The sequence below is a fragment of the Capricornis sumatraensis genome, chromosome X (assembly GCF_032405125.1).
Source record: "Capricornis sumatraensis isolate serow.1 chromosome X, serow.2, whole genome shotgun sequence".
Lineage (NCBI taxonomy): Eukaryota > Metazoa > Chordata > Mammalia > Artiodactyla > Bovidae > Capricornis > Capricornis sumatraensis.
In genome coordinates, this window is record NC_091092.1 from 26684183 (window position 1) to 26712054 (window position 27872).

Sequence of the window (27872 nt, forward strand, 5' to 3'; positions counted from 1 at the left end):
CCCGCATCTCCTGCATTGCATTGTATTGCAGGTGGGTTCTTTACTGCTGAGCCAGCAGGGAAGCCACCCATCTCCTTAGTCCCCTGATTTTCACAGTGCCACTCCAGCCCCCTCCCTCCTCCAGACTCCCTCTCCCACACACCTCACCCCTGGAACAACAAACAGCTGACCCTAGCTAATACTGGCAATCCCCCACTCATCAGGTTTGTCACAGAGGTTCATTGGTGACTTGGTTACTCAGAAATACAGAAACTTTTTCCCTTTGGAAATGTTGATACAATTGCATTAAGATATTTGGGGGGAAAAAAAGCAAAACAAAACAGGGGACCTGACTCTTATAATGGTCTGAGCTTACCCAGCTGTGGGACTTCAGGACTGGTCATTTCCCTCTCTTGTGCAACAGTGTTCTCTGTGAAAGGAGACTGAACTCCATGAGTTTCAAGGGCTCCTCCAGCTCTAATGTTTTGAGTGTTTAGAAAAATGATTAGGTTACCAGCTTAGGTTTAGTCTGTTTAGATTGGTAAGCCCACATTGTGGCATTCTTAATAACAACTAGCACTTCTATAGTGTTTACTCTATGCTGGGCAGCGTTCTAAGTTTTCCACTTGACCTATTTCATCTTTCCACAGAACCTCTCCTGTTGGTGCTGTTACCATTCTTGTTTTGTACAGGAGGAAACTGAGGCACGGCAAGGCCCAGAGTCTCGTTGGTGGTAGACTGCAGGAGGGAACTAGGCTGCTGACCCCAGCAGTCACTTCCAGAGACCATGCCCCTAACCACTGCATTCATTGCCTCTCCCTGCAGAAAGGAGGGGAGTCCTTGGCTGAGAGGGGAGCTGGGCGTCTCCCAGAGCAGCAGGGCAGGACTGGTGGGCATTCATGCAAGTATGTACAGGCCATTGGTAGAAAGCGAATGATCATGTATTGGAGACTTGCTTTATGACTGCCAGACTGTGTAGTCCAAACAATAAGTACAGTAGGCATTCAGAAGAGGGGAAACTGAGGGCTGGGAATTCTGAGGAAGAACTGAAATTTGAGCTAGACTTTTAGGGTGGGTGACATCTGAGTTGGTGGAGGAGAAGTTATTCCCAGTTTGGGAGACGAGCAGGAGCAGAGGCCCAGAAGTAACGGTGGTGGTGCCCCTGTGGGCTCAGGGAGGAGTCCAACTTGGCAGGAAGGTGCATTGGCCAAAGCAGTCAAGGCAGAAGGGCTTCATTTGACCTTGAAGCTGCGTTGGGGTGCAGACGGAGGGTAATGACACTGGAGGAGAAGTCAACAGGGAGACCTGACTGAGTGTGGGGCTGGAGGGAGGGGGGACTCACCAGAGTGCAAAGCTCCACAGGAATCTAGGATTGGAGGTGGCCCCTAGAAAGATCGGTCATGCACGCCTTCTGTCCAGGCTCAGGCCTAACTGCTGTATGTCTGCCTGCCTCACGAGACCCAGCAGAGCACCTGAGCATGATCAGGATAATTAAGAGAGGTGTTGCAAGGAAAGCACTGAAAGAGGTTGATGATTAAGATATAAAGGAAGGAGATGGATGACTCAGGTATGACTCGTGATGTCCTTGACTTTTCCCGACATATGCATGCTTCTGCCAGCTCCTGTGACTGAGTGAGAGAGAGCACAAGCTTTGAGTTAAGCCTTATTATTAGGGACAGCATTAGAAGTTAGAATGGGATCTTGCGCTAGATGACCATACAGACTCACTTGAGGTTTGAAGTTTAGTCAAGGGTAGTTAACTTGAGTCCCCCTGGCCTTCCCACTCCCGTTTCCGGTCAGTGATCAACCCCTACGAACTGGTTGGAATTAGGTGCCTAAGAAAAGTTTATCAGGCCGATAAGCTTGTTCTGTCTCTAAGGCCATGGGCAGATATCAATTCCATAGAAAACCAAAGCAACCATTCAGAACTGTTGGTCTCTTCAAAAAGAAAGAAAGCACATAGCACGTATTTACATAGCCCTTGTTCTGTGCCAGGCACTGTTTGGGGCTTTTCATCTGTCGTAACTCACTTAATCCTCATAATAACCGTTTTCTTTGGTTATAATTATCATCTTCATGTTATAGATGCAGAGAGAGGCAGAGAGGTTAAGTAACTTGCCGGCTAGTAAGTAACAGAGCTGGCATCTGAGTTCAGGCAGCCTGGCTCCATAGTCCGTGCTCTTAATCACTATACTACGCTGAAAGGAAATGTCTTACAGATGAAGAGCTGTTAGAGAGCTTTACAAGAAACACAGTCTCCACTTGTTTATGAGTATGTCTAGATGTATTATACCCACATACATGTATTCAGATACGTTTAAACATTTGCAGATTGTATTTAAACTTTCTGTGAGTGTGTGTGTTTTAAAGTATAGGAAGTTGAAGAATCTCAAGAGAAATGGAAGGAAACTATTAGGGAAAAAAGGATGGCAGAGAGCCACAAGTCCCCTAAAATGCAAACAAGTTAGATCTGACTAAAGGATTTGTGTGTGTGTGTGTGTTTGTGTGTGTGTGTTAGTCGCTCAGTCGTGTCCTACTCTTTGCGACCCCATGGACTGTAGCCCGCCAAGCTCCTCTGTCCATGGAATTCTTCAGACAAGAATATTGCAGTCAGTTGCTATTTCCTTCCCCAGGGGATCTTCCTGAGCCAGGGATGGGCAAAAAAGAAGTCCATTTGAGAGATGGGAAATAGGGGAGGCTAATGCTCCATTAAAATAACCAGGTTAAAAGATAGATTTTAAAAAGTCTTAAACTGCCTTGAAAATTGGGCTATGATTTAAAGCGAACCATAAATAGGTTCTGGCATCTGAGTTCAGGCAGCCTGGCTCCATAGTCCGTGCTCTTAATACTTTTATTGTGAGGGCTTTAATTTCTGTGTGGGAGTGGGAGGTGGGTGAGGAGGCAGTATGTCATGAAGGACTAAACCAGCTATCCTGGACTTTTGGTGCAGTGCGTTTCTGGAAACTGAACAGTAAGGGAGTTAATCCTAAAGTAGAGTGTGGTCTCTAATAGGAACAATGTTTTCACTAAAGGCTGTATATGTGATAAACGATTTGTCTTCGAAAATATCATTGACAAGATGTCAGAAAGGCCAAAATGGAATAACTGTATATTAAGTCCTAACTTAAATCCTAACTTTTAATCACTTAAAATCTTAACTTAAAATCATTGTCCCCTGAGCCATTGGTGCCCCCTGGCACAAGCTGGGTTTAAATGCAGTGCAATAGGAACTCCCTGCTTCTACAAGGACTTGGCTTGCTGTGGGCTGCTTCTCCCCATAGGTGGGCCTTTGGTCTACCTTTCAGAAATGCTAATGGTAGTTGAGTCAGGAATGGTGGGCTGAATATTGAGAATTCATGGCCGGTGCAGGCTGCCGTGTAGAAAACTGATTTTGGGGGGAATCACAACTACATAGTGCCTGTCAGATTGATGTTTTGGGACAAATGGCATTTTTTTGGTCAGTTAAAAAGGAAGGTAATGCTATAAATATTGCATATCATGTAAGAGGACCAGAGCACTCCAAAGTGTTGGCATAGAGTATAAAATATAACTACCTATTGATAAGTTAATATAGCTGTAGTTCTTAAGTAATTAATAATGATTAAGTTTCCATTAAATAACTGAGTTTTGCAGTAATTTTCGACTTATAGAAAAATTGCAAAGATAGTACGGAGAAGCCCTTATCCAGTCTCTGTGGGGGGGGCGGGGGGGCAGCGGTGGTGATTGTGGTAGTCTTGGCCTCAGGAGAAGTTCTCAGGAAAGTTTGAAATGATATTTCCTTTCCCTCTCTGTTTCCTTCCCTGCGTTTGGCAGAAGCATGAAAACTCCTTTCCCTGGTACTAAAGCTGAATCCAAAATAATAGAGTCAGTAAATACTTGGTGGAGACAGTGGTGGGTTTTCTCTAAATGAAACACATTTTTCAAGACATTGGTTCACTGTTTCTCCTCTTCTCTTCCCTCTTCAGATTTGCCAGAGCTACAGTTCCAGCTGTTTAGTGTCAGACCTCAAGGGAGCAACCAGGGCTGTTAAATGTCTCTCTCAGTACTTCTTTGGAATAGGCATAAAAAAAACAATTAGCAGGTCACGTTAGCAAGCACAGTTAAAGATGAGCCACTTCAACACATTTACAGAACTGCTGAGAGGGAAGTGTCTATATTGAGTGCCCTTTGGTGAGCAAGTGTAGGGGACCCCAAATACCCACAGGAGGAAAAGTTGGATGTTTAAGAATATACTGTCCTCTGAGTTCACCCTATAGCAGGTGATGTGGCATGGGAGCCACACTTCCTGGGTTTGCATCTCACCTCTGTCATTTACCAGCCATGGGATATTGGGCAAGTGACTCAAAGCCCTTGTCTTGGTCACCTCATCTTTACAAGCTGATAGTCCCTGTATTCTAAGGTTGTGAGGACTGAGCAGATTCATTTGTGGAGAGTACTTAGGATACTACCTGGGTCAGTAAATGTTAGCTCTCATTAACTCAGTTTTATGATTCCTGGCCTCTAGGACTTGGAGGAAAAATGAAATGAACCACTGAAAACACTGGCTGCTGTTGATAAATGTGTTTCCTGTGCTTGATTTGAACAGAATCTCAGCCACCTGTGACGAATTTGAGTGTTTCTGTTGAAAACCTCTGCACCATCATATGGACATGGAATCCTCCTGAGGGAGCCAGTCCGAATTGTAGTCTAAAGTATTTCAGTCATTTTGGCAACAAACAGGATAAGGTAAGTTTTCTGGAACAGATCACACTATGAACAACTGTGAGTTGGAGCTAAGAATGAGCTACATTCTAATCTCACTTCAAAGTGAGGTTTTTAGTTTGAGTCGTGTCCAAATTTTTTAACTGGGAAAATTATGGAAACAACTATGTCCAAAACTGAACATCAGAAAATATTTGCTAATCAAATACAATTGAGGTTATTACTCTCTTAGGAAATATTAGGTATCATTGTCTAGTAGGCACTCCAGAAATAATTAATTATGTTAAGATTGGTTCCTATAGGCACTCCATGAATAATTAATTATGTTAAAATTGGTTTTCTGTATTGTTGCCTGAAGCATTGTATTTATATAAGACTCTCAGTTTCTCAGGGAATTTTCTCCTTTACCATCTCATTAATCACATGCACAGGTAGATATGCAAGATCTATGTGATGCCAAAGAAAATGGCCATATGGAAAGTGAAAAAAATAAGATGTCCGTGACAGGTGGGATTGACTAGAAGATTCCCTGATGTTTGAGGAAAAATGAGAGAAACTTTCAGCTTTTCCCAGTCGGATGTACAACCAATTTCAGTGAATTTTTGTTAACAAGATTTCGGATTCTTTATGATAATCGTATTTAACTTAAATTTCTCTTAAGAGCCTTATTGGTTTGTAGCCCCTTATAATTGACAGGTTCCTCAAAGGACCATATTGTCTGTTCAGAACTGTTTTATACCTGTATACACTCTGGTTTCTGCATCTGCAGACTCAACCAACTGCAGGTGGAAAATATTCAGGAAAAGAAAAATCCCAGAAAGTTCCAAAGCAAAACTTGAATTTTTCAAACTGTCAACTATTTCCATATCATTTACATTGTACTAGGTATTATAAGTCATCCAGAGATGATTTAAGTATAGGAAAGGATGGGCAGAGGTCATATGCAAACACTGAGTGAAGTGAGTAAGGAAGTTGCTCAGTCGTGTCCGACTCTTTGCGACCCCATGGACTGTAGCCTACCAGGTTCCTCCATCCATGGGATTTTCCAGGCAAGAATACTGTAGTGGGTTGCCATTTCCTTCTCCAGGAGATCTTCCCGACCCAGGGATTGAACCCAGGTCTCCTGCATTGTAGGCAGACGCTTTACCGTCTGAGCCACCAGGGAAGATCCAAACACTAGGCCATTTTAAATAAAGGACTTGAGCATCCACACATTTTGGTGTCTACAGGAGGCCCTGGAACTAATGCCCCTCCCATGTAAGAGGGGTGATTCTTCTTTCAGTGTGTGGGTGGGGAAGATGGAGGATGTTTGGGATTGAATTTGCCCAGGATTTTGAGGAGGCCAAGGAGAAGTTGTTATTAATGACAGTACTTCGGCTCAGTGAACTGTGGAATCATCACGTCCAGGCAGTTTGGTGGCAGGAAGAGTCCGGAGAACTAGTTAGTGCACCATGCTGCTAGCTCAGTGGCCTGGGGTAAAGTCCTTAACCTCTCTGAGCCTTCATTTCCTTGTGTGTAAACTGTGGCTTTACACTTCTCTGGCTTGCTGGGACACCAAAACTAATGTATGGGAAAGCTTAATGAAGAAAGGTTGAAATGGGCTCTCCCTCCCGAGGGGAATTTGCTAATCTGCCTTCCCACAGAGGTGTTAATTGTAGTTTAGATGTTGATTGATAAGAGGCTGGTCAGTTCCAAGTATTTGCCTTTTAAGAGAGGTCCTCCAAATGCGGAAGCCAGTGAAACTCTGGTAGACCAGTTCCCCTTTTCACATTGTTGGCTTCTTCTTGTTCCTAAGGATGGGCCTTAGACAGTTGGAGTCTTAGTGACAGCTTCTGGTAGTTCAGCCTTGAGAAATTACAGGAAAGACCCTTGTTAGTGTGTCACCTAAATAATCTAACTGAAACCCCCAGGAGAGGTCACCATCTTTCTAACAGGGCCTTGTTCATTAGCCTGTCAGCCATGCTCAAGGATCAGTCAACTAGATATGCTGACGTGCCAGCCTAGAAGTGGGGCTGACTCCTCAGTATAGTTACAGAAACTTAGACATAAAAGTAACTTTAGGAGGCAGTCGAATCAGAATTGGGTTGGAAATTTTGTCTCTTCCCCTTTCAAGTCTTGTGGCCTTAGGCAGGCAAATCATTTAACTTCTCTGAGCCTGAGCCTCCATTTTCTTGTTTGTAAAATGCTGGGGTGGGGTGGGGGAAGGCTAGTAAAAATACTTACTTCATATAAACGATGCACATTTATGAAAGGAGATAATGTTTGTGATATACCTGGTACAGAGTTTGTGTTCAGTAACTGTTAGCTTTTATTATGATTACTGTTAGATCGAATCATGTAAAATTGTTTCTTTTATAGGTCATATGTATGGTTCGACTAGTATTATTGTTTAATCTTGGTCCCTCCCTTTTGCTCCCAAAGAGACCTATAAAGCATGGCCTCTGCTTAAGGCCTACTCACTTATTGCAGGCATTTGCATCATTGAAGGCTGCCAATGTCAGGACTGTGATAAACACAGATTATCCCTTCCAATCAGTGATGGGGGATTTTCTGTCTGGTCCTTTTGAAGTTTACAATCCTGAGTCTGAGAATCAGTGGCAGGAGAGATTTTCTTCCCCTCACTCTGTCCTTTGAATATGGCATTAATGTCTTGAGACCACACTGGGATGTATATATTGTTATTGTTTAGTCACTAAGTCGTGTCTGACTCTTTGCAACCCCATGGACTGTAGCCTGCCAGGCTCCTCTCTCCATGGGATTTCTCAGGCAAGGACACTGGTGTGGATTGCCATTTTCTTCTCCAGGGGATCTTCCTGACTCAGGGACTGAACCCACATCTCCTGCTTGGCAGGTGGATTCTTTTCCACTGAGACACCAGGGAAGGCCCATGCTTTGAAGCATATTGATGCAGTGGCATTATAATAGTTTGTGTGTATTATGGTGTTTTTGTGACCATCTAATGGTCCCAAATTGCTAAATGAGGTAAATCATTGAGGTCATTTTCAGTCTTCAGGTTGGAGAAACATTAAGATGAGACATAGAGAATCGTAGATAATTAAAAAAAAAAATAGAAGACTAGTTCAAGTGGCTGCCCTCCACCAGTGTTTTAGCAATATCTAATCTGGCAATTAGAAGGATCTGGCCTCAGATTTTAGATTTCTTTCATCATCAAGAGACAGGTGAGTCTCACTTGGTGAATAAATTAAAAGGCTGTTGTTCTGTCTAGGCATCCAAAGAAGCTAAAGGTCAAGCTGACCCCCCTTTCCTTCTGAGAAAGGATTAGGAATTGGGAAAGCTGCAGCCTAGCCAAATGAACATTGGTCTTGAGGGGGAGGGATCAGCTCAGGACTCTGGCCTTGATTTTTGACAAATTTTCAAAGGAGCCCAGACTCTCTGCGGGGTGGAGCATAATGTCATACAGCAGCTACCAGTTGAATGAGTCACCACAGCCGAAAGTCACGTGGGAGCCATCAGACATACTTCATCAAGATCTGCTGGGAGGGATCTGGTTCCTGGTCTGATAGAGAGAGGCACACTTGACTTGGCAGTCATTGACAACTGGGATTCCTACTTTATTCATGCCAGTTTAATATTATTTGCCTTGAGCTTCAGAAGAGAATTTATTTTAAGTATTTCATCTTTTTTCCAACCATGTCTTTTCTAAGTTATTTTATTATTCATTTGCTCAAAACAAAAGGTTCAGATTTAGGTACTAAAGTATGTTTTTAATTTATGAAATTCTATTTATTAAAAATATTTGTGTAATAAAATTCAGCCCACTCACTGGAACAATATCTAGTATAATAAGATAACTGAGATTTTTCATTGATGATTCTCACTGATGGCATTTGACCATGCATTTTCCCCTGGGTGTCCTCAAATGGAAAATGCAGCTTCCACACAAGAATTATCAAGGATTCTTGGTCAGGGCGGCTCCTTCAGGGGTATATAGGACTTTTGCTCAGTAAAATAGTGTGGTTGGTGAAATGTGCATTCAGAGCTTCCCTGCCATCATCAGCAAAAATCCTGGGACTGGTCGTCAGTTTCACAGGTTGAGAAACCTCATTTCCTCAGCACACATTCATCAATCCAGGGCCAGTTCCTTACTTCATCATGGGAACAAGAATGTCAAAACATTCTCAAGAGTCTTTCGAGAAACCTCATTTCCTCAGCATGCATTCATCAATCCAGGACCAGTTCCTTACTTCACCATGAGAACAATAATGGTGAAACAGTCTCAAGAGGCTTCTGTTGGCACAGCTGGTATGTTCCATCCCTGTAGGCAGCAACTGTATGGAAAGCAAAATGATAAGTAGGTTCCTTGGCAAGGAGTCAGGAATTTGTTGTGAAAATGTACTTGGCTCAGAATAGCTGGAGGCACCACTGAGGGTAGGCATGGCTTTGCTGCTGGGACAAACCTACTCAATGTTCATGGACCGAATCACCTTTTCTCCCCATCACAATTTTGTTTGCAGATATTTCTTTTTCTTTTCTTCCAGGGCTGACCAACGAACTCCTCTTTTAGAGTGCTGTCTTGCCTAGTCCTTAGAGCTATTCAGTGTCTCAAAAAGTGTTGTTTTTTCCCCTGTGTCTTTGCTATGGTTTGTTGCTTGATGATTGGCTGGCTACCTCTCAGAGGACATCCTTGGGTCCTCATTTTGAGAGTCTCTCACAGTCACCTTCATGCTCAGCTGCTGGCAGGCGTCTGAAATGGCAGAGTAGCCCCTTTAGAGTGGTAAATAGAGGTAACGCTGACAAAATTTCCCCTTCATGGCTCTCAGCACGTATATAAAAGGAAATGCTGTCTCCAACTTGAGTCAGAAAATATTACAAAACAGGAAGCGCCTTGAAACTCTGATTAAAAGCAGCTCCATTCTTAATAATTCCAACTCTGCCACCTTGGAAAATGTGAATTTCCTGAAGAGTCCTTTAATCTCGTTATTCTAAATCATAATAACAAGATTTGTGATTTTTATCTGTAGGCTGTCTATAAATTGGCTTTCTGTGGTTCCACAAAGCTTATCTACCTTTCAGAATAAGAGTGTGCTGCACTCAGTGCATGTCAGCCCTTATCACTCCTATGTTTATGTGAGATCATCAAAACGGTCAGTGCAGAAAGATGTTTGGTGAAAAGTCGTTCCTCAGCCCTCAGGCTCCCCTTCTTTACTTCCTCTCCTCAGAGGTGACCAGAGTTGCCAGATTCTTAGACCAGTTCATTTGACCTTAATCTTGATGTTATACTACGTCTACTTGGAAGTGAATTTTGATAATCTCACTGTGTTTCCTTTGAGATTGCTCTTAGATAGTTGACATGTTAGCATGGTAGGTTTATAGAAAATGTCATGATGTTTATACATGAAAATGTGTGGAACTATCTCTTATTTCTATCAGGGTTTCTCAATGGTGGCACTACAGCCATTTAATGTAGGATAATTCTTTGTTGTGGGGGGAGGGAAGGCTGTCCTATGCCTTGTAGAGGGTTTAGCAGCATCCTTGGCCTCTGCCCACTAGATGCCAGTAGCAGTTCACTCTGCCCCCTGCCCTCCCCCCGCCAGTTATGACAACTAAACATGTTTCTAGACATCAACAAATGTCATCAACGGGTGGGAGAACAGAATCACCCCCAGTTGAGAATCACTGAACTGCATACCATTTGCTAACTTTTCATTTTCTTTACACACTTCAGCATGCAAATGTTTTACTACATAAATGTATTTCTGTGTATTGGCTACAGCAATACCTTTTAAATTTCTTTACCTTAGAAAATTGCTCCAGAAACTCATCGTTCAAAAGAAGTGCCCCTGAATGAGAGGATCTGTCTGCAGGTGGGGTCCCAGTGCAGCACCAATGAAAGTGAAAAGCCCAGCATTTTGGTGGAAAAGTGCATCTCGCCCCCTGAAGGTAACAACCGAAAGCACTATCTCTTGGCATTTAGAGAATACATCCAAATTATCTACCTGCTTATGTTCATTAATTCATTCCATTTTCAAACACTTGAGTCTAATAAGTGTCAGGCACTTGTACTAGATGCTGACAACACACTGATAACTGTGAGATGCTCACAGACAACTTGAATGACCATGCCTGGTAGTTATAGAGTACTGAATAATTTGGAAAGTAATACACACTGGCACACCCTCACATGCACACACGCATGCGCACACATGCCTTTCCCCTGAATCGAGCTTCTTAAGCTTATTCTGTGAAATGACAAAGGTGTGTTATTATCCTGATTCATTTTATGAGGAAGAAGGAAACTGAGTTGCTGTAGATCTTCAGATCCTAGATCCAGTGCCTTAAAAAAATAACAAAAATATTATTCAGTATGGGTAAGAGGCTGGGAGCATGGTTTATAACAAGGAGTTTAATAATCTGAATAAAGCCTAAACTGTATTATGACCAAGAGGTGGTTGGTGATACAAAAAATTATATTATGACAAAAAGTAGCCTTTAAAGGATCACGGGAGATAGCAGGTTTGAATTTTAAACAAAGGCATTTAATTTAGAGATATTATATCATAACTTAAAAGGCTTTCTAAAGGTAGAGATTTCAGATCAGTAAGATTTTCTGGCTCCTAAGACCATAACACGCAATAGGCAGTGACTAAGTGTTATATTTTGTTTACCTTTCCCCAAAATGCTTCAAGAGGAATGTTTGTTTAATTTTTAAAACAAGATATGTCAGTATTGCTCAAATGACAGGAAGGTAAATTATAACTCAGTAAATGTATTTTTTTAAACAACAAGTAGATATATAATGGTTTTTTATGTTTTCATATTCATTTGGGAAACTTCATAGTCATTTCCTACGACTGAAATGTTGTTTGCCCTTTAAACTCTCTCTCCAGTTAGGAGTACAAGAGTTAAGGTCCCTCGATAGTAAAGATGTCTTCTTAATCTGAGGAGATGAGAGAGAAAGTTGTGAGCAAATTAGATTTGAGTTTTCTCCCTCCTGGGTGCCTTCTGGGTCAAATGGGACTGAGAGGTTAGGGGTCAGCTTTCTGGAGAAGCAGCCTGAAGCACCCCCATCACCCCGAGCCCTCAGAGTGATTGGCTAGCTGGCACTACAAGGAGAGGACAGTCGTAAACTCTCGGCTGGATGTTCTAGGTGATCCTGAGTCTGCTGTTACTGAGCTCCAATGCATTTGGCACAACTTGAGGTACATGAAGTGCACTTGGCTCCCTGGAAGGAATACAAGTCCTGACACTAACTACACTCTATACTACTGGTGAGTATGGACAGTACAGTTACTTACTGCAGAGGGACTGACTGTGATTGCATTGGGAACCTTTGAAACTAACCTAGTTAAAACGTAAACAGAATACCCTATTCCTTTCTATAGTTTGCTCTAATGAAAAATGCATCTGCTTTTGATGTCTCATTAAAAAAAAAAACAACCTTAAAAAATAATTATAGATCCACTGGTATGTTGCAAAAAATATCCAAAGAGATCCCATCTACCCTTCACCCAGTTGCTTTCAATGGTAACATCTCATATATAGGGTGCAGTATTAAAACCAGAAAATTGACATTGGTATAGTCCACTGACTTTATTCCAATGTAACCAGTGTTCCGTCCAGGCATTTGGATGTGTATGTAGTTCTATGCAGTTTTATCATATGCAAAGATGCAGAACAGTTCCATTACCACAAGGAGCCCTCTAGTTGCCCTTTTATTTATTTTTAAAAATCAGTTAATCTGTTTGGCTGCACCTGATGTTAGTGGCTACATGAGAGATCTTTAGTTGTGTTATGTGGGATCTAGTTCCCTGACCAGGGATCAAACCCAGGCCCCCTGCATTGAGAGTGAGGAATCTTAGCCACTGGACCACCAGGGAAGTCCCAAGTTGCCCTTTTATAGCTACACCCACTTCCTTCCTGCACCCCCTCTCCCCACACTCCTCTCCCCCAAGTCTCTAACCTCTGTCTGGCAACCACTCATCTGTTCTCCATCTATAATTTTGTCATTTTAAGAATGTAACAGGAACAGAATCATACAAAATATATTAATAACTGTCAGAGGCTGACTGTATTTTTCAGTCTCTGCCTAATACTCTGGAGATCCATCCAAGCTGTTGTATATATCAATAGTCCATTTCTTTTTCTTGCTGAGTGGTGTTCTCTGATATGGATGTATCAGTTTGTTTAACCTTTTATTCACTAAAAGATATCTTGGTTATTTTCAATTTTTTTGCAAGTATGAAGAAAGCGGTTATAAATATTCATGTTCAGGTTTTTATGTGAATATCACTTTTCAGTTCTCTGGAACAAATGCCTTAGGGTGTAATTGCTGGATCATATGGTAATTGCATATTTAGTTTTATTAAAAAACCGCCAAATTATTTTCTAGAGGAGCTGTATTGTTTTACATTCTCACAAGCAATATATGAATGATTGGTTTTTATCTTTCAAAAGGAAAATTATATCATTCCCAGAGTTAAAAAGTAGTTTAGTGCCCCAGAGAATGACTTATATTTCCTATGTGTGACTGTATTTATAAAATTTGTTAAATTTCTAAATTAATCTTTCATTATTTCCTTTCCTTTGGAGCCTAGAATTGCTTATTAACAACAGAACAGGTAAGAAAGAACCAGGTTAATCAACTGAATTTAGTAAAACCTGAGCATACATAGTGGGTAAAGCTCTGAATGGTGAGCAGAGATAAGAAACCCGTCTCTTTACTCCTGAAGCTTCATTGTAGAGGTGACAGCGCTGGACACAGTAGTTCATGTAGAAAGAAGAGTACATGCTGGAGGCTTGCAGAAGTGTAGACAGGCTCTGTGAGAAGTGAGGGTGGAGCTTGGCATGGTGGTGGAGTGAGGTGAGAGGCATTGCTGAAGGGGTGGACTGCCAGATAGGGAAGTGTCTCTGAGGCTGGAGGCTGGCGCTGAGACAGAATGGTCTCAGGACTGGGAGTATTTAGTTTATGTGATTCCAGGTAGGGAAGCAGGAAGTCTGATGTTGGCAGAGTGCCCTGCACGTGGCTTTGTCCCCCCATCTGTCATTCATTCACACTGTTTCTGAGAGAGTGGGGTATGGAGGGCCACATCCAGAACTTCCGAAGTTATAGGATGAACAGGGCCTTTATCCTGGAATGTCCATTTTGCCCAATGACTGGATGAAAAGTAGGAATCCTTTTGGTACGTGACAACCCTCATGGCTATATCATGGAATAGGACACCAAAAAATCACATGAATTTTTTAATGGAAACCTCCCAGGTGGCCTGGAGGTTGTCATTCCCTCTCTTCCCCTGTCCCCAGAGGTGCTCCCAGGCAAGTTGAAGGGCACTGCAGGTGAGGGCAGACAGCATTGAATTTACGTGGTTTAGTCTGGAGTCCCCCTGACTCCCCAGTACAGATCATTTTCATGTGAGGTTTGCAGTTTCACTTGCTTGCTGGTGGTACCTGTTGCTTCTCCTTTACTTTAAGCCCTTCAGTGGTTCCTGGCGCCTACGGGCTAAAGTCCAAACTCATCAGCAGGAGTAACAAAGCCTTTTATGCTCGCTCTCCTAACTGGCTCTGTCGCCTCAGTGTCATCCTGCACCCACCACCCAACCCACACTGAACTTCTTTCAGTTCCTCAAACTCACTCTTCAGACACTCAAACAGAAGAGTGGCATACAGACCCAACATTCAGGCAGAATAGTGGAAGCACTCTGCATGCCCTTGTGGCCCAGGCCTTGCCTGTTCACCTGGACATTTCTAACTTGTCCTTATCTCAGCTCAGGCATCTCTTCCCTTCCGGAAAGCCTTCCTTGACCTCTCTAGCCTAGGTACGTGCCCGGTTGTCATGTACCATAGTACCTTGTACTTTCCTGTGTCATAATACTCAGCACATTGCATTGTCATTTCCTGTTTACTTAGTGGTCATCCTCTCCAGGCTACCGTCTCCCTTGAGAGCAGGGGCTGTGTCTTATTCCCCTACACCCCATGCCTGACACACGGGAGGTGCTCTGAATAGGTTTTTTGAACGTTTGGATGACAACTTTCAGGATTGGGGTGAGGACTTAGGGGGCAAGGATAAGCAATTCAGGAGCATTATCATAAGTCATATCACTTCAGTCGTGTCCGACTCTGTGTGACCCCATAGAGGGCAGCCCACCAGCCTCCCCGTCCCTGGGATTCTCCAGGCAAGAACACTGGAGTGGGTTGCCATTTCCTTCTCCAGTGCATGCAAGTGAAAAGTGAAAGTGAAGTCGCTCAGTTGTGTCCGACCCTCAGCGACCCCATGGACTGCAGCCTTCCAGGCTCCTCCGCCCGTGGGATTTTCCAGGCAAGAGTACTGGAGTGGAGTGCCATTGCCTTCTCCACAGGAGCATTATAATTCAGGAATAAAAAGAGAGAAGGATGGATTAGATCTGTCTCCCCAAGAACTAAGCCCTAAAAGAAGCAGCCTGGCCCTGGTGATGTTTTGGTGAAGTCTGGAGAGAGCCGTTACTATAGGCTTAGGATCCCTGAGTTTATTATGCTATTAATTCCTCTTGATTTTCCTAGAGTTGTTATTGGTAAAATCACAGGGAAAACCTTCAAAGAATCTGTCTTTAGCTGGGGCAGGGAAAGGAAGGGAAGAAGTCTTAAAACTTTATCTCAGTCCACGGCAGACTGTGCAGGAAAGTAACCCAAATATAGAAATTAGGGTAGCTCTGAGAGAGATGATAGCCTAGCCCTTGGAGTTCTTATTAGACAAATTTAGGGAAGTGCCTTGGAGCATGTGTTGTTATTTAGTCGCTCAGTTGTGTCTGACTCTTTTGCAACCCCATGGACTGTAGCCCACCAGGCTTCTCTGCCCATGGGGTTATCCCAGGCAAGAATACTGGAGTGGGTTGCTATTTCCTCCTCCAGGAGAACTTCCAGACCCAGAAATCAAACCCACATCTCCTGCGAGTCCTCATTAGTTATCTGTTTTATATATAGTAGTGTGTCGTGCTCACTCAGTTGTGTTTGACTCCCTGTGGCCCCACTGACTGTAGCCTGCCAGGCTCCTCTGTACATGGAATTTTCTAGGCAAGAATACTGGAGGAGGTTGCCATTTCCTCCTCCAGGGGATCTTCCCGAGCCAAGGATCAAACCTGCATTTCCTCCATTGGTAGGTGGATTCTTTACCATTGAGCCACCTGGAAAGCCCCACCTTGGGGCATATACCAGCACAAAATGAATCTTAGTGCAGGTTACAAAACTAGCATCCCCTCTGGATGAATAAATTATCAAAAACTGGCCCAACCAAATAAGAAGGCATTCTTCCTCTGGACTGAAGTGTTCAACTTCAGAGCTGATGCAGCATCTTACCAAAGCTGACCACAGATGGTGCTTGGGCTGGTTGGCTGGCTTTCAGCCCTTAGTTCATGCTGTGGTGCAGGGATAAGCTACAGCCATGGGATGGCATCCATCCCAAGATAGTGGGGGTTCGCTGACACCCAGTGGTGGGGGGAATGCAGCAGGGACACCACTTCTTGTCATACACATTCCCAGAGTCGGTCATCAGCATGGACTCTTCCTATAACATAGACCTGTACTGTTCGATACAAGAGCCATTAGTCACACATGACTGTGTTTACATTTGAATTTAGATTAATTAAAATTAAATCAAATTAAAACTTAAGTTGCTCAGTTTTACTAGCCAATTTCACATATGGCTCCTGTACCAGACAGCACAAATTTCCATAATCCCAGAAAATTTTATTGGGCAGGCTGGTATAAATTCTGTATCTTTTACCCTTACCACCTTATTCTCTTTTCTGGAGCCATACTGCTTGGGTTCAAATCCTGACTCTCTTTCTTACTAGCAGTGTGATTTGGGGCAAATCACTTTTCTCTCAGCCTCCGTTTTGTAATCTGTAAAATGGGAGTAGTAACAATAGTGCTGCCTCTTAAGGATGTTTTGAGGGCTGTTATATGAAGAGTATTTGGAGTTGGCCTAATTGCTAACATCTGTAGAGTAAGCATGCAATGAAAGTGAAAGTGAAGTCGCTCAGTCATGTCCGACTCTTTGCGACCCCATGGACTGTAGCCCACCAGGCTCCTCAGTCCATGGAATTTTCCAGGCAAGAATACTGGAGTGGGTTACCATTTCCTTCTCCAGGGGATCTTCCCAACCCAGGGATCCAGCCCCGGTCTCCCGCACTGCAGGCAGACGCTTTACCGTCTGAGCCACTAGGGAAGCCCATATAGCATGCAATACGTGCTAGCTATATGGTTTTTTAATTATTCATCCCCACTCCCTTGAGGATGCAGCCAGTACACAGAGCTGACCTCTTCCACCACCTCACAGAATTGGCACCTAGCCCACACCTCTTCCTCTCCGCTGTCCCCTAGAGAGATCCTTTCCAATCAAAACCACAGAAGAAAGATAATGGCTCATTCATTATCAAACAGTCAGAATTGGTTTAAGTACCAGTTTAAAATCACGTCAAACAAACTGCCAGAGACTGTTTCCCTAATCTCCAGTCAGAAAAACGTGGAGTCATTTTGAAGCCCCAGGGCGATGACTTCCAGTCCTTCAGGGATAGTCTGGCATTGAAGGGAGCCTGACCTTAATAGCTACAGACTAGCCAAGCCAATAAATTTTAGGGAATTTCTTAACAAACTAATCATCTTTAGAGTGCAGGAAATAGTCTTTAATTTGTCCATTTCCTCCTTCTGTCCCGCAGAGTGATTTTGTGGATTTCAGTGCGTGGTTTGTAACAGGAAGCACTCAAATGCCTCCTATCTTAGGTTATCATCTAATCTTTCACAAGATTTCAAGAATTTTCTCTTCAAAATCAGTATTTTCCCTTTTGTTATTTTTTCTAAAGTACAACAAAAGACTTTTTACAAATTTCTTATCTGGATTCCATGAGAATATGTGAAATACTCAGGGTACAATGAAAAAGGAATCTCAAAGGTTACTCATTAGAGGAGTTCCTTTCATTATTGAAAAAAATTAACTTTCTACATAGTTCTCTTTAGTTATGTAACAATAATGTTGTAAGTTTCTTCAGTTTCTATTTCTGTATGGGTGCAAAACATTTCAGGCCTGTCTGATCTAAAAACTAGTCATGGCTGTAACTTAGTTTTTAAAAAACTGTTTTCATTCATGAACCACAGGGGCCAACAATTAGGAGAAAAAATTTATATACTATCTCTTAAAGGACAAGGTCACTTTCTGTATTGAAGCATTTCTTTGAACAGCCTTTGAAGAAGTAAATGCATTAGATCTGAATTAAAAATTTTTTTTGTTTTTGTTTTTTAAAAAAGACATTATTTAAAGCAGTTCTAGGTTTACAACAAAATTGAGAGGAAGGTACAGAGATTTTCCATATACCCACTGCCCCTACAATTAATAGCTTCCACCATTATCAACACCCCTCACCAATAGTACATTTGTTACAACTGATGAAGCTACATTGATATATATCATCACCACCAGAAATCTGTGTAGTCTATATTAGGGCACACTCTTGGTCTTCTACATTTTATGGGTTTGGACAAATGTATGACATATATCCAATGTTAGAATTACCATACAGAGTACCTTCATTGCCCTAAAAATCCTGTGTTCCACTAATTCATCTCTCCCCTACCCCAACCCCTGGCAACCATTGATTTGTTTATTCTCCTAGTTTTGTCTTTTCTAGGATTTCATCTGGTTGGAATCAGACAGTATGTAGCATTTTCAGATGGACTTCTTTCACTTAATAATACACATGTAACAGTCCTCCATATCTTTTCATGGCTTGATAGTTCATTTCTTTTTGGTGCTGAATAATATTTCACTGTCTGGATGTATCACAGCTTATGTATCCATTTAGTGACTAAAGGACATCTTGATTGCTTCCAAGCTTTGGCAATGATGAATAAAGCTGCTTTAAACTTTTGTATGCCAGTTTTTGTGTAGATATAAGGTCTCAATTTCTTTTGATAAATACCAGAGAGCACAATTGCTAATCATATGGTAGGAACATGTTTGGTTTTGTAAGAAACTGTCTTCCAAAGTGGCTGTACCATTCTGTATTCCCACCAGCAATGAGCAGGAGTTCCTGTTGCTCCACATCCTCATCAGCATTTGATACTGCCGATATCTGGATTATGGGCGTTCTGACCGGTGTGTAGTGGTATCTTGTTGCTTTCATTTGCATTTCTCTGATGATATGGTGCTTATTTGTCGTCTGTATGTCTTTGGTGGAGTGTCTGTGAAGATCTTTGGCTCATTTTTTAGTTGAGTATTTTGCTTTATTGTTCAGTTTTATGAGTTCTTTGTATATTTTGACTAACAGCCCTTTATCACATGTGTCTTTTGCATATATTTTCTCTCCCGCCCCTCCAGTGTTTGGCTTCTTTTCTTATTCTCTTGATATTATCTTTTGCAGAAGTATTTAATTTTAATGAAATTCAGCTTATCAATTATTTCTTTTAAAGATCATGCCTTGGATGTTGTATCTAAAAAGTCATTACCATACCCAAGATTGTCTAGGTTTTCTCCTATGTTATCTCCTAGGAGGTTTATAGTTTTGCACTTTACATTTAGGTCTGTGATCCATTGTGAGTTTAGCTTTGTGAAGAATATAAGGTCTGTGACTAGATTTTTTTTTTTTACATGTGGATATCCAGTTGTTCCAGCACCATTTATTGAAGAGACTATTTGTGCTCCAATGTATTGCCTTTGCTCCTTTGTCAAAGATCAATTGACTGTATTTATGGGAAAGATCTGCTTTTTATAAGACTGGATTTGTAGCACAGTCCCCTGGAGAATTGCTATCAAAATGCTTATCTTAGTCCCTGGGCAAAACCTTCTAAGTAGGATTCTCTGGGAGAGGGGTTGAGTGACCTGCATTTTTCAAATGACCACAGATGATTCTAAAGTAAACAAATCAAGGGTTTGGGACTCTTTCCTCTTAGTTCATTTTCTAAATTGTCTTCCTTTTCTGCAGAACGTTTGCACATCTCCCTTGTGACTGATGATGTAAGGCTTGACTCTGTGTATTCTCCTAGTTACTGTAAAAGAGAATCCTTTGGTAACCTAGACAAAAAGTGTAATGAGCACATTCTGTCTGCCTGTACTGTGCTGGATGATCACTGGGGAAAGGTCTATGTAGAGGTTTTTGGAAATGAGAAAGAAGATAGCAGCATTTAGAGTCACACAGTAGAGTAAGACACTTAGAAAGACCTCATGCTATGGAACATTGATCTGGCAGTGGTTCAGTTCAGTTCAGCCACTCAGTTGTGTCCGGCTCTATGCAACCCCATGGAATCTAGCACGTCAGGCTTCCCTGTCCTTCACCATCTCCCAGAGTTTGCTCAAACTCATGTCCATCAAGTTGGTGATGCCATCCAACCATCTCATCCTCTATCATCTTCTTTTCCTCCTGCCTTCAATCTTTCCCAGCATCAGGGTCTTTTCCAATGAATCAGTTCTTCACTTCAGGTGGCCAAAGTATTGGAGCTTCAGCTTCAGCATCAGCATCAGTCCTTCCAATGAATATTCATGATTGATTTCCTTTAGGATAAACTGGTTTGATCTCCTTGCAGTCCAATGGACTCTCAAGAGTCTTCTCCAACACCACAGTTCAAAAGCTTCAATTCTTTGGTGCTCAGCTTTCCTTAGGGTCCAACTCTCACATCCATACATGACTACTGGAAAAACCATAGCTTTAACTAGATGGACCTTTGTTGGCAAAGTAATGTGTCTCCTTTTTAATATACTGTATAGGTTGGTCATAGCTTTTCTTCCAAGGAGCAGGCATATTTTAATTGCATGGCTGCAGTCACCATCTGCAGTGATTTTGGAGCCCAAGAAGTCTCTCACTGTTTCCACTGTTTCCCCATCTGTTTGCCATGAAGTGATGGGACCAGATGGCATGATCTTTGTATTTTGAATGTTGAGTTTTAAGCTAGCTTTTTCAGTCTCCTCTTTCACTTTCATCAAGAGGCTCTTTAGTTCCTCTTCACTTTCTGCCATAAGGATGGTGTCATTTGCATATCTGAGGTTATTGATATTTCTCCCGGCAATCTTGACTCCAGCTTATGCTTCATCTAGCCCACCATTTCACATGATGTACTCTGCATATAAGTTAAATAAGCAGGCTGACAATATACAGCCTTGAGGTGTTTCTTTTCCAATTTGGAACCAGTCCATTGTTCCATGTCTGGTTCTAACATTGCTTCTTGACCTGCATACAGATTTCTTAGGAGGCAAGTCAGGTGGTCTGGTATTCCCATCTCTTTAAGAATTTTTCAGGGTTTGTTTTGATCCACACAGTCAAAGGCTTTGGCATAGTTCCAGAAGTAGATTTTTCTGGACTTCTCTTGCTTTTTCAGTGATCCAAGGGATGTTTGCAATTTGATCTCTGGTTCCTCTGCCTTTTCTAAATCCAGCTTGAACATCTGGAAGTTCTTGATTCATGTTCTGTTGAAGCCTGGCTTGAATAATTTTGAACATTACTTTGCTAGCGTGTGAAATGAGTGCAATTGTGCAGTAGTTTGAACATTCTTGGGCATTGCCTTTTTTGGAGATTGGAATGAAAATGGACCTTTTACAGTCCTGTGACCACTGCTGTGTTTTCCAAATTTGCTGGCATATTGAGTGCAGCACTTTCACAGCATTATCATTTAGGATTTGAAATAGCTCAGCTGGAATTCCATCACCTCCACTAGTTCTGTTCATAGTGATGCTTTCTAAGGCCCACTTGACTTCACATTCTAGGATGTCTCGCTCTAGGTGAATGATCACACCATTGTGGTTATCTGGGTCATGAAGATCATTTTTGTACAGTTCTTCTGTGTATTCTTGCCACCTCTTCTTAATATCTTCTGCTTCTGTTAGGTCCATATCATTTTTGTCCTTTATTGTGACCATCTTTGCATGAAATGTTCCCTTGGTATCTCTCATTTTCTTGAAGAGATCTCTAGTCTTCCCCATTCTATTGTTTTCCTCTATTTCTTTGCATTGATCACTGAAGAAGGCTTTCTTATCTCTCCTTGCTATTCTTTGGAACTCTGCATTCAAATGGGTATATCTTTCCTCTTCTCCTTTGCCTTTAGCTTCTCTTCTTTTCTCAGCTATTTGTACGGCTTCCTCAGACAACCATTTTGCCTTTTATTTTCTTCAGGATGGTCTTGATCACTGCCTCCTGTACAATGTCATGAACCTCTGTCCATAGTTCTTCCGGCACTCTGTCTATCAGATCTAATCCCTTGAATCTATTTGTCAGTTCTGCTGTATAATTGTAAGCGATTTGATTTAGCTCATACCTGAATGGTCTAGTGGTTTTTCCCTACTTTCTTCAATTTAAGTCTTAATTTTGCAATAAGGAGTCATGATCTGAGCCACAGTCAGCTCCCAGTCTTGTTTTTACTGACTGTATAGAGCTTCTCCATCTTTGGCTGCAAAGAATATAATGTCTGATTTTGGTAGGGACCATCTGGTGATGTCCATGTGCAGAATCGTCTCTTGTGTTGTTGGAAGACAGTGTTTGCTATGACCAGTGGATTCTGTTGACAAAACTCTGTTAACCTTTGCCTTGCTTCATTTTGTAGTCCAAGGCCAAACTTGCCTGTTACTCCAGGTATCTCTTATCTTCCTACTTTTGTATTCCAGTCTGCTATGATGAAAAGGACATCTTTTTTGGGTGTTAGTTCTAGAAGGTCTTGTAGGTCATCATAGAACCATTCAACATCAGCTTCTTTGTCATTAGTGGTTGGGGTATAGACTTGGATTACTGTGATATTGAGTAGTTTGCCTTGGAAATGAACAGAAATCATTTTGCTTTTTGGGGATTACATCTAAGTACTGCCTTTCAGAATCTTTTGTTGACTATGAGGGCTACTCCATTTCTTCTAAAGGATTCTTGCCCACAATAGTAGATATGATGGTCATCTGAATTAAATTTGCCTATTTGGGTCCATTTTAGTTCACTGATTCCTAGTATGTCAATGTTTACTCTTGTTGTTTGACTGCTTTCAATTTACCTTGATTCATGGATCTAACATTCCAGGTTCCTATGCAATGTTGTTCTTTACAGCACTGAACTTTACTTCCTTCTCCTGTCACATCCACAGCTGGGCTTTGTTTTTGCTTTGGCTCCATGTCTTCATTATTTCTGAAGCTATTTCTCCACTCTTTGCCATATTGGGCATCTACCGACCTGGGAAATTCATCTTTCAGTATCATATCTTTTTGCCTTTTCATACTGTTCATGGGGTTCTCAAGGCAAGAATACTGAAGTGGTTTGCCATTCCCTTCGCCAGTGGACCACATTTTGTCAGAACTCTCCACCATGATCTGTCCGTCTTGGGTGGCCCTACACGGCATGGCTCATAGTTTCATTGAGTTAGACAAGGCTGTGATCCATGTGATCAGTTTGGTTAGTTTTCTGTGATTGTGGTTTTCATTCTGTCTGCCCCCTGATAAGTGAGGATTGTGGTTAAAGGACACTAATAACGTCAGAGAGGTCAATCTGGAGAAGACATGAAGCCTCAAGTGATTAGGGCATGAAATAGGGTGAGAGGAATATCATAGAGAATCCCAGAGGGTTTGCAAAGAAAGAAGTAACCGAATTTGGTGATAGGATATAAAAATGGGGGGAGGGATGATTTCAGAGGCTCTAATCTAATCAAGGAGCCCAGAGGAAATGAGCTCTGGCTGATGGCAATTGGGATGGTTAGAAGAAAAGGCAGTTTGTCCAGGAAGAGGGGGCATCTGTCTTGGCTGTTGAATTTGAGGCAAGAGTGGAACTCTAAAGTAGAGCAGTTAGAAATCTGGGACTGGCTCCAAGGCAGTAGGTCAGGATTAGGAATCCTCAGTGCAGAAATTCTAGTTGAGGAGTGGAAGTGATAAATGGGCGAGTGGATGAGGGAGTAAGAAATAGAGAGGAATTCACAGAGGGCTGAAGACTGGATGTGAATTCTGTGAGAATAGAAGAAAGGAAAGGAACAAGCCAAGAGAACAAGGAAGGAGCAGACAGAGGGACTAGGGAAATTTGGAATTGAGCAGATATGGCATTTTCAGGAAGCATAAAATTTCTCATCCTGGCCTCGTACCATTTCCCATACAGAAGAGGAAAAAGAGTCGAGACTCCTATGGTTTCCTTAGCTATTGAAAATACCATATTCATGAAAAAGGAACATTCATTTCTTCCTCAAGTGTGAAATGGAGCCATGTTATAAAATAGGGCTTTAAAAAAAAAGCTACCCTGCCAGATTGCAAATATGGCTTTTCATGGATATCTTTAATCATTTAAAAACAAACAGACATCTGTATTTGTTTCTTGCATATGTAGTTAAAAAATAATGCAGAAGGTTATCTCATTTTATCTTGTAGGCACAACAGCCTGGGAAAAATTCTTCAGTGTGAAAACATCTACAGAGAAGGCCAGCACATTGCTTGTTCCTTTAATCTGACTAAGGTGAAGGATTCCAGTTTTGAACAGCACAGCGTCCAAGTAATGGTTAAGGATAATGCAGGAAAAATCAGACCATCCTTCAATATAGTGCCTTTAACTTCTCATGGTAAGTTTTAGAAGTACTCCATGACAGTGTGGATGAAAGTGTTATGTCATCAATATGAATGATAAAAAAAATGATGATTTTGGTTTGAAGATCTTCCCAGAAAAAAGGGACTATATTTATGTATATTTTTCTTTGTTCCTTGTTAAAGTAGCAAGCTTGCAAATTCTCATATTTATTGTGCACGTATGCTACATGCTTTATCCATGTTTACTTATGTATATGCTGAGCCTTAGAGCAAGCAGTTAGTTGTAGAACTGAGATTGGAACTCAGGCTCTCTGACTTTTTTAACAGTTTTAAATGTTTAGTTATTTGACTTCATTGGGTCTTTGTTGAGGCATTTGGAATCTTTGATGTTCATTGTGGCAGACAGGATCTTTAGTTACAGCATGTGGGATCTAGTTCCCTGACCAGGGATCAAACCCAGGCCCCCTGCATTGGGAGCACAGAGTCTTAACCACTGGAGCACCAGGGATGTCCCTCTCTGACTCTTAAGATCTATTCTCTTTTACTTACACTCCAGAGGATGATGCTGCAGAATAAATGTGATTTAATATAGTTCCTGAATAATCTGTCTCTTCGTTTAACAACAACAAAAAAAAGCTTAAACTGGAGATGGAGTGATCAGGAGTGATCAGGAGTGATATTCAAACTGTCTAACATTTTGAGTAACCCAGGCACGGATCAATGAGAACAAACAGTGCAGCTGAGTTTCAGCCCATTACAAAGAGCCCTCAACTTGAAAACAAAATACCTGCCTAAGGTCACTTTGGATATGGCATATACACTCTAATTTCCTCTTCATCTATAAAAGGGGGTACATAGTCCCTCTTGAACTCAGAGGATTGTTGTAAGGTCCAAATGATGTGACATGTGTAAAAGCATTTTGTATATCTCTAAAGCAGAGTCATATGTGCTTAGTCACTCAGTCTTGTCTGACTCTTTTCAACCCCAAGGACCATAGCCCGCCAGGCTCCTCTGTCCATGGGGATTCTCCAGGCAAGAATACTGGAGTGGGTTGCCATGCCCTCCACCAGGGGATCTTCCCAACCCAGGAATCGAACCCAGATCTCCTGCATTGCAGGCAGATTCTTTATCTCCTGAGTCACCAGGGAAGCCACATTATATTTACTTATTTGCTGTAGTATCACAACAGGGAGCTCTGATTCTAGCTAAAGTGGTACACAGAAAATTTACAAGCAAATAAGCATGAATTGACAAAGGTTCCCAAGTCTGTGAGCAGAACACTATTTACTGCCCTTTCAGACAGTCGTGGAAGTCAATTCTAATAGTGCACCCAAGGCAGCTTAGTTTGTAAGCAAGGGGAGTGAGGTTGAGGCAACTTGCAAAATGGGATCATTTGAAGCAAAGCCCTTCTCTCTTCTCCCCCTTGCTTGGAAGCTTGTCCTCGATGGACCTTTTAAAGCTCATTTTGCTGCTCTTCTACCTAGAGATGAGTGGTGATATAAGAGATGAGTGGGAGATTCTTGTTAGCCAGAAGAGGATGTTGTGAAGTTGTTTTCTATTAATTGTCCGCTCTCTTTTGTTGCTTGGTCTTAAGCATAGTTGACTCCTGAAAAACTAAATTGACCAGGCTAATTTATTTTTTTACTTTCTTTTAAATTATGATTATGGTTATATAACATTAAATATGCCATCTTAACCATTTTCAACTGTACAGTTCAGTAGTGTTAAATATATTCACAGTATTGTGCAGATCTCTAGAACTCTCTTATTTTGTAAAACTGAAACTTCATGCCCATGAAATACTAATTCTCCCTCCCCTACCCCTACCCCCTCCCCCGGCCCCTGGTAACCACCTTCCTACTTTCTGTTTCTATGACTTGGACTCCTTTAGATACCTCTTATAAGTGGAATCATACAGTATTGGTCCTTCTGTAATGGACTTATTTCATTAGTATCATGTCCTCAAAGTTCATCCCTGTTGTTTAGTAGCTCAGTTGTGTCTGACTCTTTGTGACCCTATGGACTATAGCCTGCCAAGCTCCTCTGTCCATGGGATTTTCTAGGCAAGAATACTTGAGTGGGTTGCCATGCCCTCCTCCAGGGGGTCTTCCCAGCCCAGGGATCGAACCCACATCTCCTATATCTCCTGCATTGGCAGGTGGGTTCTTTACCACTGCACCACATGAGAAGCCCTTCATCCCTGTTGTAATCTATGATAAAACTATGCTGATGTTTTCATTGTGGTCTTTGATTGGCATAAATGAGTGCTGGCTGGGGGAACCCCTTGTACCTGATGCCCCTCAGTACCATTAGGAAGAGTCACATCTGGACCCAAGCACTTCTTTACCCCACCCCCTTGTTGTAGCTAGATGTCTGGATTATACCCCAGCCATGCCCTAACCAGATGCAGGTCAGAATCCACATCATCTGCCAGCCCGAAAGATGTTCCTTAGATCTATTTTACTAGTCAGTTTAAGCTTCCTACAGGGGACTTCCCTTCTGGTCCAATGATCAGGACTCTGAGCTTCCATTGCAAAGGACCCAGGTTCAATCCCTGATCGGGGAAATAAGATCCTGCATACTGTGTGGTGTGGCCAAAAACAAGAAAAAAAAAAAAGAAAGAAAAAGAAAAAAAATAAGCTTCCTACATTAATTGTGATTAATCAGAAATTCTAGAACTGTATGTCTGATCATGTAAGGCCATTAAAAGCATCAGACCTATTTTGATTTACCTTTATGACCTTCATTGTCTCTATGCATAAGTGCTGTGCTGTGTTTAGTCACTCAGTCCTGTCCAGTTCTGTGTGACCCCATGGTCTGTAGCCTGCCAGGCTCCTCTGTGCATGATATTCTTCAGGCAAGAATACTGGAGTGGGTTGCCATGCCCTCCTCCAGGGGATTTTCCCAACCCAGAGATTGAACCTAGGTCACCCACATTGCAGGTGGATTCTTTACCATCTGCGCCACAGGGAAGCCTAAAAATACTGGAGTGAGTAGCCTATCCCTTCTCCAGGGGAACTTCCTGACCCAGAAATCGAACCGGGCTGTCCTGCATTGCAGGTGGATTCTTGACTAGCTGAGCTATTCAGAAAGCCCATATGTGTATCTCATCAAAATTAACTCTGGAAATTAATTTGTATTCTTCTGTTTCTGTCTTTCAGTGAAACCTGATCCTCCACATATTAAAAATCTCTCCTTCCAAAATGGTGACTTATATGTGCAGTGGACAAATCCACAGAATTTTCAAAGCAAATGCTTGTCTTATGAAGTAGAAGTCAATAACAGCCACGCTGAGACACATGATATTTTCTATGTAAGTTTTTTTTTAGATAGTAGTTGTTATTTAGAAATTTTTCTTGCATTTCTTACAGTGTAATAAGTTGAAATATCAATGAAAAGTAGCTCATAGATTTGTCACCTGATGATGGTTTCTCTGAAGCAGCGTGTGGTCAAAGGTTTGACAGTTTATGGTAGTATTGCCTCCAAGAGTTCAGGCATTCATTAATTCATTTGCTAAAGAGTTTTTTTATTACATGTCTATCATGTACTACCAGGCACTATTTTATGTGTATGTAACACCTGATTAAAAAAAAAAATTTTGCCCATGAAGCTTACCTACTAGAAAATAAGTGCATAAATGAGCAAACTAATTTTAGAGAATGAATGCTATGCAGAAATTTAAGTGGGGTGATGGCAAGGCCTGAGGGAATATTAGGTAGGGTAGGGATCCACAGTGATGAGATTT

At 41.8% G+C, this 27872-nt stretch overlaps 1 protein-coding gene and 1 non-coding gene across 2 annotated transcripts in view; both read left to right on the forward strand.

Moving 5' to 3' along the window:
* IL13RA1 (interleukin 13 receptor subunit alpha 1) overlaps positions 1 to 27872 on the forward strand; it is a 75949-nt gene that overhangs the window by 1684 nt on the left and 46393 nt on the right. The window contains exons 2-6 of the mRNA XM_068962014.1: positions 4565 to 4704; positions 10443 to 10581; positions 11789 to 11909; positions 23975 to 24162; positions 27289 to 27440. Coding sequence (XP_068818115.1) covers positions 4565 to 4704; positions 10443 to 10581; positions 11789 to 11909; positions 23975 to 24162; positions 27289 to 27440 — 740 coding nt within the window. The remainder of the gene's footprint in view (positions 1 to 4564; positions 4705 to 10442; positions 10582 to 11788; positions 11910 to 23974; positions 24163 to 27288; positions 27441 to 27872) is intronic.
* Positions 3143 to 3270, forward strand: LOC138072093 (small nucleolar RNA SNORA35). Its single transcript, XR_011144243.1, has one exon. It is a non-coding gene; the product is annotated as a small nucleolar RNA SNORA35 (small nucleolar RNA).